General features: G+C 42.8%; 1 protein-coding gene and 1 long non-coding RNA gene across 4 annotated transcripts in view; one reads left to right on the top strand and one right to left on the bottom strand.

Moving 5' to 3' along the window:
* LOC309542799 overlaps positions 1-16,961 on the top strand; it is a 390,515-nt gene that overhangs the window by 149,065 nt on the left and 224,489 nt on the right. The window lies entirely within an intron of this gene.
* Positions 1-16,961, bottom strand: part of FRMD3 (FERM domain containing 3) — a 134,832-nt gene that overhangs the window by 18,231 nt on the left and 99,640 nt on the right. For all 3 annotated transcript variants that reach the window (XM_082241579.1, XM_082241578.1, XM_082241577.1), the window contains exons 7-12: positions 12,682-12,769; positions 10,036-10,124; positions 4,434-4,497; positions 3,602-3,690; positions 1,853-1,927; positions 282-350 (exon numbers count right to left, since the gene is read on the bottom strand). In XM_082241579.1, coding sequence (XP_082097705.1) covers positions 282-350; positions 1,853-1,927; positions 3,602-3,690; positions 4,434-4,497; positions 10,036-10,124; positions 12,682-12,769 — 474 coding nt within the window. The remainder of the gene's footprint in view (positions 1-281; positions 351-1,852; positions 1,928-3,601; positions 3,691-4,433; positions 4,498-10,035; positions 10,125-12,681; positions 12,770-16,961) is intronic.

The raw sequence follows: 16,961 nt of genomic DNA, 5'->3' as shown, positions 1-16,961 counted from the left end.
CCGCCCAGAGTGGCTGGGGAAACCCAGCCACATGGGCGGGGTATAAATAATAAATTATCATCATCATCATCATCATCATCAAATATACACTGTGTGACTTCTTCATTTGGGAATACATGTCAATTTTACTTTAGTTCTTTGGTCTAGAAGGTATAGTTGACATTGGCAATGCTGGCATGTACTAGGATGATGACCAATTTGGCAGGCAAGAGCAAGAGCTCTAAGGGCTTCTCTGGACATTCACAGTCATTTTTGCTAGAGGAACTTAGATGACAAAGTACCTGTTCACTTCCGGTGGCTCCCTCCGAATTTTAGAACTTGCTTCAACAACCTCTTTTGCAACTTTCCCACTATAACAAAACACAAAGTTTAACATATGAGCTATTTGAAAGACTGAGATGTTATGTGCAGTAAGGTAACTGAATACTTCAACCAATCAATATCTATATTTAAAGGATATTAGCCTATACAGTGGTACCTCGGGTTAAATGCGCTTCAGGTTACATACGTTTCAGGTTATAGACTCCGCTAACTCAGAAATAGTACCTCGGGTTAAGAACTTTGCTTCAGGATGAGAACAGAAATCGTGCTCCGGCGGTGCGGCAGCAGCAAGAGGCCCCATTAGCTAAAGTAGTTCTTCAGGTTAAGAACAGTTTCAGGTTAAGAACAGACCTCCGGAATGAATTAAGTACGTAACCAGAGGTACCACTATATAATGGTGATCTATATTTAAAAATTAATTCAACTCATTTGAAAGAATTGCAGCTAAAATCCCAGCTTTATTTACAAGAAGAATATGGAAACTTCAGCCTTCCAAATGCTGTTGGACTCCCCACTTTGACAGTGGTGTAGTGTGGGGGGTGCAGGGGGGGGCGGCCGCACCGGGCGCAACATCTGGGGGTTAGGGTTAGGGGGCGTAAATCCACAGGTTAGGGGGCGCAAATTACTTGCCTTGCCCCGGGTGCTGACAACCCACGCTATGCCACTGCACTTTGATCACCCCCAGTGAGGGTGGCCAGTGGTTCAGGGAGTTGCTGACCAGGAAGATTTGGAAGACCACAGCTTACTGATTTCTGATTTACAGCAGAGATTCTATCTGTGGTTGGTTCCAATATGGCCCTTGCCCACTAAACACAATGTGCCCTCATCTTCTCAAACATTTCATATGAATAATTGGTTTCCTCAGAAGCAAGTCTCTCTGAGTCCAGCAGAACTTAAAGTAAAGGGTAAAGGGACCCCTGACCATTAGGTCCAGTCATGGCCGACTCTGGGGTTGCGGCACTCATCTCACTTTATTGGCCGAGGGAGCCGGCATACAGTTTCCAGGTCCGGTGGCCAGCATGACTAAGCCGCTTCTGGCAAACCAGAGCAGCGCACGGAAGCGCCATTTACCTTCCCGCCGGAGCGGTACCTATTTATGTACGTGCTTTCAAACTGCTAGGTTGGCAGGAGCTGGGACCGAACAACGGGAGTTCACCCCGTCGCAGGGATTCGAACTGCCAACCTTCTGATCGGCAAGTCCTAGGCTCTGTGGTTTAACCCACAGCGCCACCCACGTCCCGCCAACAGAACTTACTCCCAAGTAAATGTGTGTAGAATTACAGTCTTGGTCTCCAAGTTCACTCCCCCCTTCCAATATTTATATCATCCTTCAATCATCTCCCTAAGGCAGTTTACAAAAAGGAATAAAGCAACTAAAATGTAAATGCCCCCAAAGCATAGGTAAGGTAAGTTAGGGTAACTTACCCTAACTAAGGTAAGGAAGATCACAGATGGAAAGTTTCCCATCATATCGCTGGCAGCTCCCATTGCCCCATCCCAGACATTGCTACAAGGATAAGAAAACACTTACTTGTATCGAAATCTGCTGCCTTTAAAAAATATTTTGCTGCTTGACACTGTCTTGATTTGGCTTGATTTTGCATACCTTCAGGGGAGGAAAAGCAAAGCAGAGGCAGTTACATTTCCAGGAAAATGGGGGGGGGGGGGAAGGATACGTTAATACACAAATGTTAGCACTATCACTTGCAAACTCCTTGCTATGTTGTTTCAATTTCCAGAGAGGTAAGAAAATCAAAGCAACCTTTACAGAGTACATGTGCTTTGAATGATGTTTAATAATATGTTTCATTATAAACATGCAAGTTGCCACCTCCCTGCCCCCCCCCCCATTATTAGAGGGAGGGGTATATAAAAGCCAGCATGCAGACAGTCTAGTTCCAGTGCAATTCCTGTTCTGCCTTTCAAAATTGGGTTCAGTCTTCTGTCAACCAAATCCACTCCATGCACTCAAACATTCCAGTTTCAGAGTCATTACATGCATTTCCTAAGTGGAAGATCTTTAGAAAGAACAGCTTTGTCTCTTGGTGGTTAATAGTGACTTCTTGCTCAAGTACGTTGCTCAGTTACTTCTTGCAAAGATACACATGCATTTACAGTCAGGACATATGTAATTCCATGTAGGTATGATGTCCGCAAGCCTGGGGAGCCCGGCGGGAGTTCCTGTGGGCTCCCAAGGCTTGCGGATAGCAGCCTCCAAACCCGACCTGGTTTGGAGGCTGGCGGTGGGGAAAGCAGCGCTTCTCCCCACCGCTAGCCCCACAAGCTCAGGGGACAGCTTTTCCCCAACCTGGTCTTTGGGGCTGGCGGTGGGGGAAAGCAGCGCTCCCTTCCCCCTGCCAGCCCCCGAGAGCAGGTCGAAAGGAACCCAAAGCCTCCAGAGCCCAGCAGGTGAACACACCTTGAATACACAGAACGCACCTTGACTTAGAGGGGGAGAACAAGGGGGAAAAATTTTTTTCCCTGTTCTCCCCCTCCTATGGTCCGGTGCGTCCAATAGAGCGAAAAATAATAAGGAACTGAGGTTACACAAACCAGAAGGTATGGTTTGCATCCCAGAAACTTGGAATGGCCAGTGGCCCACTGGTTTCCCAGGCTGCACCACATTTGAGGAGAAAACCATGTCTCTGCTTTGCTCATTTCAACTGCATGACTTAAAACAGTGTATCTCATAACTGTCAGACTTCCTTGCACTGACTTCATTTATAGGCACAATGGAGCTTTAGGCAGAGACTGGTGGTGCTTTGAGGCAATGTACAAATAGTATTTCTTGTATTTTGTGTAAATACTGCTTGGCCGTCTCCTGTCTCCAATGATTTCCTTGCTTTGATTATCTCCTTTTTACCCTTTGCCATGCTAATGTGTGCTATAAATCCTTTTTTTTTTCCAGAGTTTCAGAGACAGAACAGCACTGACAGCTCTGGGTGGCAAATGCTAAATTGTTGCATGTGTGAGGTGATGCTTTAAAAATATCGCTTTTTTATAAAAACTTTGTGCTTTGTGTCTAAAGAACATGGCCTGAATATACCTAATCAAACTTTAGGTTATTTGAAAGGAATTTCTTCACTTCCAACATCAAAGCCACCGTACCAATTGATGTAGATATCACCTGAGGCTGGACCATCACTAAGATGATGCGCAAAACAGTCAAAGTGCTTTTTGCTATTATAGCATGGTCACTGAACATGAAAGGAATCTCTCACTGCTCTCTGCTCATCTACACATTCTGCATTATAACCGGGGATTACATAGATTTGCTTACTTGTAAAACGCCTGGTTCTCCACTCCACACTTCCAGAGATGTTTGCAGGCTGCTGGTGTAGAGGTATGGAATGACAACATAGCCTTTTTCTATGTGTTCAAAGAAAAATTAAACAAAAGTAGATAAGCAGTTGACTTCTTCAAGCTGGGGAAGGGCCTACAACTTAGAAAATTTGAAGTGTGGGCTCTCTGATCCACTAGGTCTCTTCTCTCCCCCCCCAAGTCTCCAAATCTAAGAGTTCCATGATCTATACCACAGACTGCTGATGCCTTTCCATCTTGCCTCCATGTTTACCCAACATGGAGCCTGGCTGCCTTCTGCTTTTTCTAGACCCGCTCCCTAGAGCAGGTCTAGGCTATATCTTGCTAAGCCCCTGGCCTCCTGCTGTGTCACTTTGTATACATTTCCCAGTTGGGATTATTGAAAAACATAAAAAGTCCAGATACAGAAATTTTGAATCGGCAAATTTGTAATACTGCTGACCTCGTTTCATTTCTGAAGATTTGCTACTAATAAGATTATTGTCCCAACTCTTCTTATATGAAGTGTAAGTTAAGTAATGAATACACATAAAAATAAACAATAAAGAAGAATCCTTTGCAGCAGGCTATATACATTTCCTAAGTTTTTTTCAGTTGCATTTGTCTAAAACTAGGCTACATTTTATAAGAGGAAATTCTATATTTAGTTAAAAGCATAAGTTGACTGCTTCACATATGCAAGGTAAAAGCTTATTGTGTAAGATCAAGAACAAACATGCTTGCTATCCATTAGAAATGCACAAATGTTAAATTAAAATATTTTAGTATTCAGGGAACTTAAAGTATCCAACCTCTTTCTGAATTCCAATCACATAGAAGGTCTTTCCTTCAAACTTTAATTTGCAGACATCACACCTATAAAAAGAAAGCACTTTAAATAAGGAAAATACATTACTTTTTTTTTTTTACAATTGGCAGTTTCATGAAACTATAGCCAATTCATAAACATTCAGAATAAGCTGCTGTGAAATGAATTATTTTCAGTGCGAAGAGTAAGGACAGCTTATTAAAACCCATAGCATAAGACAAACTGAACAGTTCAATATACCGTATTTTTCGCTCTATAACACGCACCCGACCATAACACGCACATAGTTTGTAGAGGAGGAAAATCCGTAGGCATGCCACCCGTTGGCATTCCCTCCATAACACGCACAGACATTTCCCCTTACTTTCTAGGAGGAAAAAAGTGAGTGTTATGGTGCAAAAAATACGGTATTTCTTAATGCTGTGCATTCAATAAATTGGATTGAAAACTTGTGAGTAGGGGCATTATTTTAAATTTTTGAATGGTTCCAAAGAGAATAATATCTATAGTGGCTTATATCTAACCCTGCACAGAGTTCTGCTTGCATAACTAAACTTTTCCATATGGCCCCAAAATCTGCTTCAGGGGGTCCCTCGACCGGCTAAAACAGATGTTTAAGGTGTGCAGTGGGCTGCAGGGAAGAGAAGGGGGCAATCTTCATTGTAGAAGCAGAACAGCAGCAGCATTGGCTACAACTCGAAACAAATAATACATGGGAGAAATGGAACAACAACCAAAAAGCAAGCAGGGTTGGGGAACCTTTTAAAGGGACATATTCTGGGGGTGGCCAGGGCCAAAGGCAAAAGTGGGTGGAACAATAGATGTGGCTCTTAACCTTTGTACATTAGGCTAAAATCCAGCCATGCAAAAGTCAGAAGGTTCTACACACACGTAGAGCCCTCCAGGCAAGGAAGACGTATTGTCACAATCAAGCACTCTAGGACAGGGGTCTGCAACCCGCGGCTCCGGAGCCGCATGTGGCTCTTTTACACCTTTGCCGCGGCTCCGGGGCGGATACTTGTGAGGGGAGGAGGCGCATTGTGCGCCACGACACTCCCCACTGTGGCGGGCGCTGTACTGGCTGTGACGTCGCATGGGGGCGGTGCGTGTGTTAGTCACGCACCGTCCCGATGTCACCTTCCCGCCGCTGTCAGATCGCGGCTCCGGAGATATATTTGTTTTAAATGTCGCAATGGTTTTGCGGCTCCCAGTTTTTTTCCCTTCGGAAACGGGTCCAAGTGGCTCTTTTTGTCCTAAAGGTTGCAGACCCCTGCTCTAGGAGGAAGCGCAGGGCGTTGCCGGTGGAGAGTCCAAAGGGCCGTATGAAGAGGCCTGGAGGGCCACATTTGGTCTCTTCTGGTTTTGAAGAGATTAATTTGGGGTACCGCCAAAAAATGTTAATAAGGTGCTCTTCCCACATCAGGATATTTTTAATTCTTGGGAGGTAGATAGTTGGAAAACGAGAAGTAATGTATTATTTGGAAACAGATGATGCACAGACAGGTATAATACCCTTAAAACATTCAATTACAGATCTCTTGTATTGGTTAAAGCTTTATACTTAAAAATGGGTAGAAGAGCATTCCTGTGTTGGGTTTGGTATTTTCAGTCCAAATATGGACAAGTCATCAGAAATTTCATGGACTTACTAATAAGCCTGACCTGCTGAGTTCACTGAGACTTAATCACAGGTACAATGGAAGCCTCATTAGTTAATTAAGTGTATATCCAGATTTCATTTGCTGTATATCCACATTTCAGACAGAAGATTGAAATCAACCAGAGATAAAGGAAAGTTACAGAATTTGCACCTAATTAATAAATTGCCCTGCTGCCCTTGTTTACAAACTTTCACACAAATGCATCGTATTTATTTGTACAAGTCATAACTAAGCTATATATTTTATTAGCAAACTTCAGCTTTAATAGCTCATGCTTCAGGACCCTTAAATGCATGGAATAAAGCATTAAAATAATAATATTAATTTAAAAAATATTATTTATACCCTGCCCAAACTGGCTGAGTTTCCCCAGCCACCCTGGGTGGCCTACAGTACACATAAAAACATATGCAATTAGTGCATTTTAACAAAGAAGGTGTGGTACAGTATATTTGAAACAGGGCTGAATCATTAGTGATGCAATCTTTTAGTTCCAAATGCTTCAATCTTCAGTGAGGGTTCTATATACATATGCACAGAGGTAGCACGTGTAATTGCAGGCAAGGACTGCATTTGGATCAAAGTTGTGTCTAACTACAATATCGTTGGAAAAACCAGTTTGCAGTCATAAAAGTGAACCTGCCGCCCTTTAGGGTTGCCAAGAGGGTGCAACCACACTGATGTTGTGTTGCATTTGTTGCTGGATTCAAGCTGTAGATCTGTCATGGGGTGTGACTGGTGGAGTACTGTATGTGTTATGATTTGGGTTGGCATTATTGGCAAGAATGTAGCTTTATATACACTCACACCAAAGAAGAAAAAGAAATACAGTGGTGCCCCGCAAGACGAATGCCTCGCAAGACGGAAAACTCGCTAGACGAAAGAGTTTTCCGTTTTGGAGGTGCTTCGCAAAACGAATCTTCTATGGGCTTGCTTCGCAAGACGACAATGTCTTGTGAGTTCCTGCTGGTTTTTTTTTCCTTTCCCCCCTTTTTCTAAGCCGCTTATCAGCTGATCCGATAAGCTGATAAGCCACTAAAAGCCACTAAAAGCCGCTAATAGCGCTAATCCGTCAATGGGCTTGCTTTGCAAGACGAAAAAACCGCTAGACGAAGAGAATCACAGAACGGATTCTTTTCATCTTGCGAGGCACCACTGTATCTGGGGATGAACCAGGAGGCTAAGGAGCAATTGTGTAGGTTGTAGAACCTGGATCTGATGCTACTTGCACTATCCTCTGGGGTTAGAGGCTACACTGCTACAGGACTGTGTCCCCCACCCTGCCAGCTGAGAGGCAGAAAGAGAATACCTGTCAGTGGAGAGTTTGATTATTATTGAGTTTTGGCCACTTTATAATTGTTATTATGGCTGATGTGTTATGTTGTTGTTGTTGTTGTTGTTGTTGTTGTTGTTGTTTAGTCGTTTAGTCGTGTCCGCCTCTTCGTGACCCCCTGGACCAGAGCATGCCAGGCACTCCTGTCTTCCACTGCCTCCCGCAGTTTGGTCAAACTCATGCTGGTAGCTTCGAGAACACTGTCCCACCATCTCGTCCTCTGTTGTCCCCTTCTCCTTGTGCCCTCCATCTCTCCCAATATCAGGGTCTTTTCCAGGGAGTCTTCTCTTCTCATGAGGTGGCCAAAGTATTGGAGTCTCAGCTTCAGGATCTGTCCTTCCAATGTGTTATAAAACATTGAAATAAAGCCCTCGTAATGGTTCTGTATGTGGGTGAAAGTGTTTGATGAAAATGAGAGGTTGTGACAGCCATGATGTGAGTAGGATGTTTTTGAAAGCTAGATTATACACATTTTCTCTTTTTTAGAATTTATATTATTGTTAAATATATGTTAGATCTATTGACTTGGATTTTCTCTTTTCTTAAACAGTTGAGCATATATTTACTGCATACTTGTGTACCAGGATGTATTTATTTTTTATGTAAACCACTTTGATTGTAAGTGGTCTATAAAGCATTCAAATAAATAAAAGGAAATCACTGAAATGTTGTTCAGAATACAGCTTCCGTGTACTTCAGTCCTGTGCCGTGGCTCCATTTGTACAGCAAGGTCACTTTCACAAGCAAGAATGAAGACGAAGCCACTTCAGTGCTTAATCTGAGACTGGATTTGCCAGGGCAGTAAATTGGAATCAGCTTCAAAAGCTAGCATAATGTTACACTCAATCTAGTATGAGTCTCGAGCATGTTCTTCCCCTCTCTATGGGTATGAGTCACATTTTTAAAATAAAGGATTTCCTTGTTGTAGAGAAACCCATTCTTTCTGGGGATGAGTCTGGAAGTCAGGGAGAAATTATGTTTGTATATGTAGTACTACTTCTCAGTGTAAGAGATATGAAAGATCTTAAGACTTGTGCCATGTTGATACTTAAAAGTAATGCTTTAAGAAACCTTGAATCTCACCCGATACATCAGGCATGTCCAGCTCCCAAGAGACTGCGATAAAAAAAACTGGCAGCAATCTACCCATTGGATTGACCAAAGTTGTTGACCTTTCTTGGAGGAGAATTCATCAAAGTTCTTGAGGTGGTTTTTTTTGGGGGGGGGGGAGGGGACGATCAATCAGGATCATGCAATCGGCAAGGATCAAGCAGGGATGCCCCGCGATCGACTGGTAGATCACGATCGACTGATTTGACATGACTGCTATAGATGCATGAAGTTTGGAGATGTAAGTGCTTCTCTGAATGTATGGAAAGTGTCCATAAACACAAAATAATGATAGATAAGAAGGAGAGAGGAGGATTTGGTCTCCCAGATATGGAGTTATATCACGATGCGGTGGGTCTGACCTGGCTAAAGGAATGGATCAAATTAGATGACTCGGATGTATTGGATTTAGAGGGAGTAGAGATGATATTTGGATGGCATGCCTATTTAATAGATGAAAAAGTGAGAGTACATAAAGGCTTCCTAGGGCATATAATCAGAAAATCTATATATAAAATATGGGAGAAATATAAAAGACTCTTAGAACCGAAAACTCCCTGGTGGGCATCGCCAGCAGAAATTGTCACAGTGAAAAAATTAAATATGAAAGAAAATTGGGCTACCTATAAAACTGTATTAAAGGAAGAAAACGGAGAATTGGAATTAAAGGACTACACAGAAACTAAAGCTCATATTAGTGATTGGCTCCAATATATTCAAATTAAGTATAGATTAGCAAAAGACAAAAAGTTAGGATTTGAAAAAGAAATATCAAAATTCGATAAATATTTAATACAAGGAAAGTGTCCATTTCTTATTGCTTAGCTCCCACCACGTGGATGACCTCCTTCTATCTCACCTGGCACTGAGTTTTGGGAAGGCTCTGGCAGGGTCCTAGAGAACTCCCACCTCCTTCCCAAAGCTGGGAAAGTGCTGACTAGGCTTTGGAAAGGAGGCCAGAGGACTCTAGCACCCAGTCAGAGCCCTCACACCTCCTTCCCAAAGCCCATCGCCTCACTGGCTGGCTTTGGGAAGGCAGGATGAAAGTTGCCAAAAACTGGCTCTTGGGCTGCACGTTGGATCACCTTGATCCAGGCTTTCCCCACTACACAAGGGTGAATGGACATGGTGGTTGGTAGCAAGCTAAATCTGGACTTTACTCATACTTAATCACACTCTCTCAAACATCTAGATGAGGAAGCATGGCTTAGAAAACAGGAGGCATGGACTCCAGGAAGTTCAAGCACATCACCTTACTTCTTATCAATTCACCGCTGGAAGTTTCTCTACCACACAATCCCTGGACCCCCATCAGCTAAACTGAAATGCATGTTTTAAATGTGGACTAATAATCCTATTTCACTAAAACACTTTACAATGTGTGTGTAGCAAGACTTACCAACATAAGTTTTTGGAAGGGAAGAAACCAAGACATGTTATAACATTAAAAATCATATTCAGTTAACCATTTTTCAGCTCACCATTTTAGCAAATGTATCCTTTTATTTCCCTGGAAAACAACAAAACCTGTGGCTGTGAATCCTAAAAATGTTGTGGTCCCTGTTGAATCCTTGAAAGAAAGGGAAAAAAGATAAAACAAATTAGAAACTGGAGGGGGCGTGTTCAAACATGCAGAAAATTCCATAATTGGCTATATATATTTCCTTGTATTGTAGAAGATCCTATGAATTTGCTTTTAAGATGGTGTTCCAGCTGTTTAAGAAAGCCAGCTTGTTTGCAGTTTGCCAGAATATAATCAGGTTTAGAGGGCAGCACAGGAGGATTAATATAATGGTCATATATAATTGTTAGCATAAAAATGTAATGTAAGTACATTTATATGATAGTCTCTCTTGCTAAGTTTTATAGTTTATACAAGTGCAAGACACTTTTGTAGCAATGGAGAGAGACATAATAGTGAAGAATGTTTCAAATTTTACAGAGGCACTACACTATTATGCAAAAATAACATTCTGGCTTTTGAATGAGTGCTAGGTCTTCTTATTAGGAAATAAGAAGAGACCCCTGACCATTAGGTCCAGTCATGGCTGACTCTGGGGTTGTGGCACTCATCTCGCTTTATTGGCCGAGGGAGCCGGCGTACAGCTTCCGGGTCATGTGGCCAGCATGACTAAGCCGCTTCTGGCGAACCAGAGCAGCGCACGGAAACGCCGTTTACCTTCCCGCCGGAGTGGTACCTATTTATCTACTTGCACTTTGACGTGCTTTCGAACTGCTAGGTTGGCAGGAGCAGGGACCGAGCAACAGGAGCTCACCCTGTCGCGGGGATTCGAACCGCCGACCTTCTGATCAGCAAGTCCTAGGCTCTATGGTTTAACCCACAGCGCCACCCGCGTCCCTGGTCTTCTTATTAGACCTACATCAATGTCACTAGTTTTCTTTGCTGATATGGGCTCAGTACCAATTTTATAGTCTAGTTCGGAGGGCTACTCCCAAGAGGGCATTTGCAGGAGAGAGGAGGAGGGCTTATGCACATTGCTCCTACCCACAGATTCCCCCCTGCAAATTTCTACCTAGCCCCCAAATTAGCATAGCAAGGGAAATGTCTGTGTTGGCCATTAGACAGCAACTTGAAACACACTTTGCAGATATATATATACAGTGGAGCCTCGCAAGACGAAAAGAATCCGTTCTGTGATTCTCTTCGTCTAGCGGTTTTTTTGTCTTGCGAAGCAAGCCCATTGACGGATTAGCGGATTAGCGCTATTAGCGGCTTTTAGCGGTTTATCGGATCAGCTGATAAGCGGTTTAGCAGCTTAGAAAAGGGGGGAGGGGAAAAAACCGCAGGAACTCGCAAGACATTGTCGTCTTGCGAAGCAAGCCCATAGGAGATTCGTTTTGCGAAGCACCTCCAAAACGGAAAACCCTTTTGTCTAGCGAGTTTTCCGTCTTGCGAGGCATTCGTCTTGCGGGGCACCACCATATATATATATATATATATATATATATATATATATATATAGTATCGTGTCTGGTATTATGTAATTTTTGTGGGATAAACAAACCACTTAAACTAGCACTCTAACATGCAAACTGGCTTAGTAACATTGAAATTGATAGGACCAAACTGGCCTTTGTTGTCTGACGCCAAGTATGCATTTTTAATGCCTTCATACGGTTTGCCTTTAAAAGCAGTTTGGAAATATATGAAGCAAAACACAGTTAAGATAAATGCTACAATCTCTTTCCCAGCCCTTCTGTCTGGTAGAAGACACCTTATAGTTACAATGAAAGATACTGGTAAGTTTAAGTGTACTCTGTTATCATACTACAGAAAGAGAGAATACTTAATGTACTGCATTGCGCAATGTACTGCATACATTTGTTTGTTAAATTTGTATATTGCCCTTCATCTGAAGATCGCAGGGTGGTTGACAACATAAAAACACACAACAAGAATGCAAATAACACAACCGCAACAACAACACCCAAAAGTAAACCAGTGCCCTCTTCTCACAAATACATTTAAAAAGCAATACATGGCTCTTTATTTACTATTATAATGATGATCAGGCTCCCAATATATACTGCATATTGTGCTTGATGACACATGGAGGTACCAACCACTGACCACTGGCATTTTTACTGTATATAGAGAGCTCCACCCATGGTAAAAAAGGAAAAGGTAAAGGGACCCCTGACAGTTAAGTCCAGTCGCGAACGACTCTGGGTTTGCGGCGCTCATCTCGCTTTACTGGCCAAGGGAGCCGACATTTGTCTGCAGACAGCTTCCAGGTCATGTGGCCAGCATGACCAAGCCACTTCCGGCAAACCAGAGCAGCATACGGAAACGCTGTTTACCTTCCCGCCGGAGTGGTACCTATTTATCTACTTACACTTTGATGTGCTTTCAAACTGCTAGGTGGGCAGGAGCTGGGACTGAGCAATGGGAGCTCACCCCGTTGCAGGGATTCGAACCGCCGACCTTCCGATCGGCAAGCCCAAGGCTCAGTGGTTTACACCACAGCGCCACCCGCGGCCCATGGTAGGGGACCCACCCATGGTAGGCCAGTACATATTTAATGGCATAGATAGGGGAGGGATTGAACAGGCACTAAATATGGAAAATGCAAATTGTGCTTAAAACCATAAAATTAATACATTACCTTGCAAGGGTGGGGATCAACACCATAGGTTTCTAAAGAATGTGCTTTCAATAATAAATTAAACTCAGCAACAGCTGGACTCTGACCCCTAAAAAAAAGCACAATGAAAAAATTTAAAAAATACAAAAAAAATTCAGCCAATGGTATCTATCATGAGAGGGGAAATAGGAGATCTTTCGTATGATTCTGCTTGTACTCTCTCACAGCACCTAATCCCTTTGGATTAAGCCTAGATGCTCTTGACATATTCTCGGGACTCCAGTGAGCTGTGCAGTTAATCAGGGGCTATCAAGTATCCTTCAAATATTTGCTCTCTCCTGGTGCACATGGAACAGTTGGAGCTTAGTGAGAAATAAGCTGCAGCCTTGGTTTCCAATGACCTATTTCCTAAATTCATTTTAAAGAAGCACTCCTATTAAGATGTGTTTCTTTCCTGCTCTGGAAATAAACAAGCAAATAAACAAGGGTATTTTGGTCATGGCTGCCTCTCCAGGCCTAGACTTGAATCTGTCAGCATTCTTGTGGAACACTCCACTTTACGATGCGTGCATCCAAATCACGAACATGATCCAAATGGTAAACCATGTCATGCATACCTGCTGATCCGACACAACGGTAGTGTGTTTTTCCAAACAGCAAGGATTGACATACATACTTGAGATAAATCTACTGCACAGAGCGTCTGCATAAATGCTTTGTGGCGGTGTGAATATTATCAAAAGCCATTAGTATTAGCCATAATTAAGGCTATGCTGTGCAGTAATCCATGCACAGAGAGCAGAGGCATTTGTAACCTCCAGCCTCCTGACAAACCCACAGGGAAGGAATCACCTAATATGCCCCATCAGCGGGAGTCCTGCCCCATCTTCCCCCTGCCCCATCTTTTCCTCCCATGCCCTGAGTGTGTGGGGGTGGGGTGGGATCATGGGGGGGGTCATTCCACCTGGCAAGCTCCCCTCCACACGCCATGTGACCCAGCAGTGTGGCAAGATCATTAAAATTAATGGTAGGAATGAGTTTGATCCTGCAGAACTGTTTGCGCCCCCTCCTCTCTGGTTTCCTTTCCTGCGCCACCTTCAGCCTTTTGCCCTGGGGCAGGTGGAAGTGAATCTGTGAGATGGAAGTTTTCTCCTTTATTTTGCTCTCAGTGACCGAATGGTCGTCCTAATTGACTTGATCACTTCAGATGCTACTTCTCGGTGCACACTTGCACACCCGTGCTTAATTTTAAAGTTATTTTTCGTTTTTCTCTTCTTCTCCCTGGGACAGAGTGACCTCTTTATGGATTTGCATTGGGGAATAGGATATGGGGGAAAGAATGAGTCCTTCTCCTCCCATGCTAAATTATCCAAAGTAAGCAAAAAACCTACTTTTTCAATGTGTGAGATATTCAACCCCATCTGCTTCCCACCTACAGTTTAACTGAATTGTAAATCAGAACAAAGGTAAGTCTTCCCAATTCCCATCAGCCTCAGTCGGCAGGCTCAGCAGTCAGGGATGATGGGAGCTGTTGTCCACCAACATCTGGAGGGAACCATACAGATCACTCCTGGCTTTGCAGAATGATTCACCAATATGCAGCACAGCATTTGTGCAGAGTTCTGCTGTAGAGCAACTGCAGGCAGATAGGTCCAGATTTACAAAGCACGGATCCGCATGGATCCTCGGGATTTTTGCATTGGGTCACCCCAAATTCACCACCAGATCACATAGCATTTCCATGGCTACAGCCTGCACCAAAAAACCCCCACATCCACTGTTTCGTGGGGCCGCAATGGTGCAAAGATGTGGTTACAGAGCACAGATCCACATGGATCCTCAGGGTTTTTGCATTGGGCTACCCCAAACTCATCGTCAAATCACATGTCTGTGGCCACAGCATGAAACACAAAAACCATACATCCACTGTTTCGTTCAGAATATTTTTTTCTTGTTTTCCTCCTCTAAAAACTAGGTGCGACTTATTGAGTGAAAAATATGGCAATTGCAGGATCTGCAACTGAGAAAAAAATTGTGCCCCCAAACTAAGAAATGTCCTCTGAACCTCTGGAGAGTCACTGCCAGTCAGAATGATCTGTATGTTTTAATAGAACGTATTTATATATTATTAATGTTAAACTGTTTTTAATAATAGCTTTTTTTCTATGTTTGTAGCTGCTTCTCTTTTATCTGTAATCCCCCTGAGTCCCTGTCAGGGAAAAAGGGTGGAATATAAATACTACTACTAGACTAGTTGAGCCAATGGTCTAACTCAATATTAAGTAGCAGTCAAATATAGAATAATCAGTTTAACAGTAGTAGATAGAATTTGTGTTATGCATTTGCACTGTTTTAAAGTAGCAATGCCTCCCAGATTTCGAAATGGAATGGGTAGAAAGCCAAGAAAATGAAAATATATTAGTAATTATCAGTTTTGGATTTAGAACAACTAAAACATTTTAACCAAGGCAAACTGTAAAGAAATTGGCTTTATTTGGCTGTAAAGAAAGTGTTGTTATTTATGGACCTTAAGGTCTTCCGCAGGGCATACCAGGAGAGGCAGTCCCATAGGTCCTTGCAGGGCTTAAGGCATAATTTTACTTATTACAGTGTCAAGTAGTTACGGCACTGGAACATCTATTGCCTGTGCATCTCCTTTGTACCAGCTTGATGCCAGCAGCATGATTTGCCATCAGCATACGGGCTACCTGTGTACTGGGAGCCAACTTGCGTAGCAAGCAAGAGCAACATGGCACAGTAGGTGATGGAACTACTATAAGAAGGTGCCACCACAGAGACACACAAACAGCCATGAGAAATATCCCCCAGCCCCTCATTTCTAGGGGAATATCCCTAGGAAGCCATTCAAGTAACGTGAAAAGGACAGAAAGTTATTATCTTGTCAGCGTGCGTCATTGTTAAGCCAGACCTTGATTCAAATGATTTCAAACTAATACAATGAAAAGTCCATGGGAGGGTCTAAGCAATTCAGTCCAAAAAGCTAGATTTAATATCATGCTTGCTTATAGCTCCACTGAGGGGCCAGTGGCTGAGCAATGATCTTAAGTGTGTCATAATAGTGTGAGAGGGGAAATTCTGTACAGTCTTTGCTGACGGGTTTGGAATCTGGGACAGCTGCTGGTCTCACACTTGAATTAAAAACAAATGTAGAAGTTGCAAGGATCAAAGCAGAAGAGCTGCAATCAAAACCGGGTAAGTGGAATTTAGAGGAGCAGTTGTAGCTACTATGGACTGCTTAAATAGCACACCATCCCAATAGGTACTCTTCACATTAAGTACATCTTGCTGAGATTATGAACTTTGCAGAGATCTTCTTCGAGAAGGATAAGCAGAATTTCAACAAGCTGAAATTACAGAACCTCCACGTTGATCAGTAAAAAAGAAACGCCATTTTACAATCTGTACAGCAAGATACTACAGAAGAGGTAGAAGGACTAATTTCTCACAACCCGAGTTACAAATTGGGGTCATTATCTGTAGAAAGAGACATTCTAGACGTAACACTGCTATTTTCCAAATGGCATTTGTAAATTTATCAGACCTTAAAACAGAGAATACAGCAGGACTCTAAACAACTTAGGAACAAAAATCCTTTTCAGATTTATTGACACCTTCAAATTTAACACCCTCCTTCACATCTCCTCAGCAGGAAAGAGACATTATAAACCAATAGCTGGATCGCAGATCTAGAAAGAAGGTCCACATTATTTAAAATGTGCGCCTTTAATACTGAATGGCTCTAATGTTCCAATGTGTATCCAGAAAATAAAATCAGGATTTTCAAAGCACTTACTGTACACATGGTGACTAGTAGCCAAGTGTGTGAGCTGACTATATTGAAAAGCATTGTGTGAAGCGAAATTGAAGTTCTGTCTGAAGTTAGATATGTGATGGCCCATGTACACATTGCTGCTACTAGTACAACTGTAAGGATTTCTATCTGTCTCTTCTTACGAGTCAGACAACGCTCTGTGAAGAATCCCAGAAGTGGTTGAAACCATGCCATGCAATAGCAGATATATGTGTTAGTCTTCCATAGGACTCCTATTTTTGTTGAACAGACAGTGATGGACTAGGCCTTCCCTCACTCAGCTTTGAAGCTCGCCAGATGCCTTTGAGCCGCTCACTCTTTCTCAGTCTAACCAAATTTCATAGGGCTGCTGTAGGGTTAAAATGGGAGGGAAGAATGGGTTGTACCTCAAGATTGCCTAAGTTAGAATTTTCTCCTCTCATCCCCCTGGTAACACAGCCCAGCAATGACCCCAGATCTTCTGGAAAAT

The sequence above is a fragment of the Podarcis vaucheri genome, assembly GCF_965113315.1.
Source record: "Podarcis vaucheri genome assembly, chromosome: 11".
In the NCBI taxonomy this organism is placed as follows: Eukaryota; Metazoa; Chordata; class Lepidosauria; order Squamata; family Lacertidae; genus Podarcis; species Podarcis vaucheri.
Note: the sequence above shows the minus strand (reverse complement) of the source record. Positions and strands in the feature narration are given on the sequence as shown.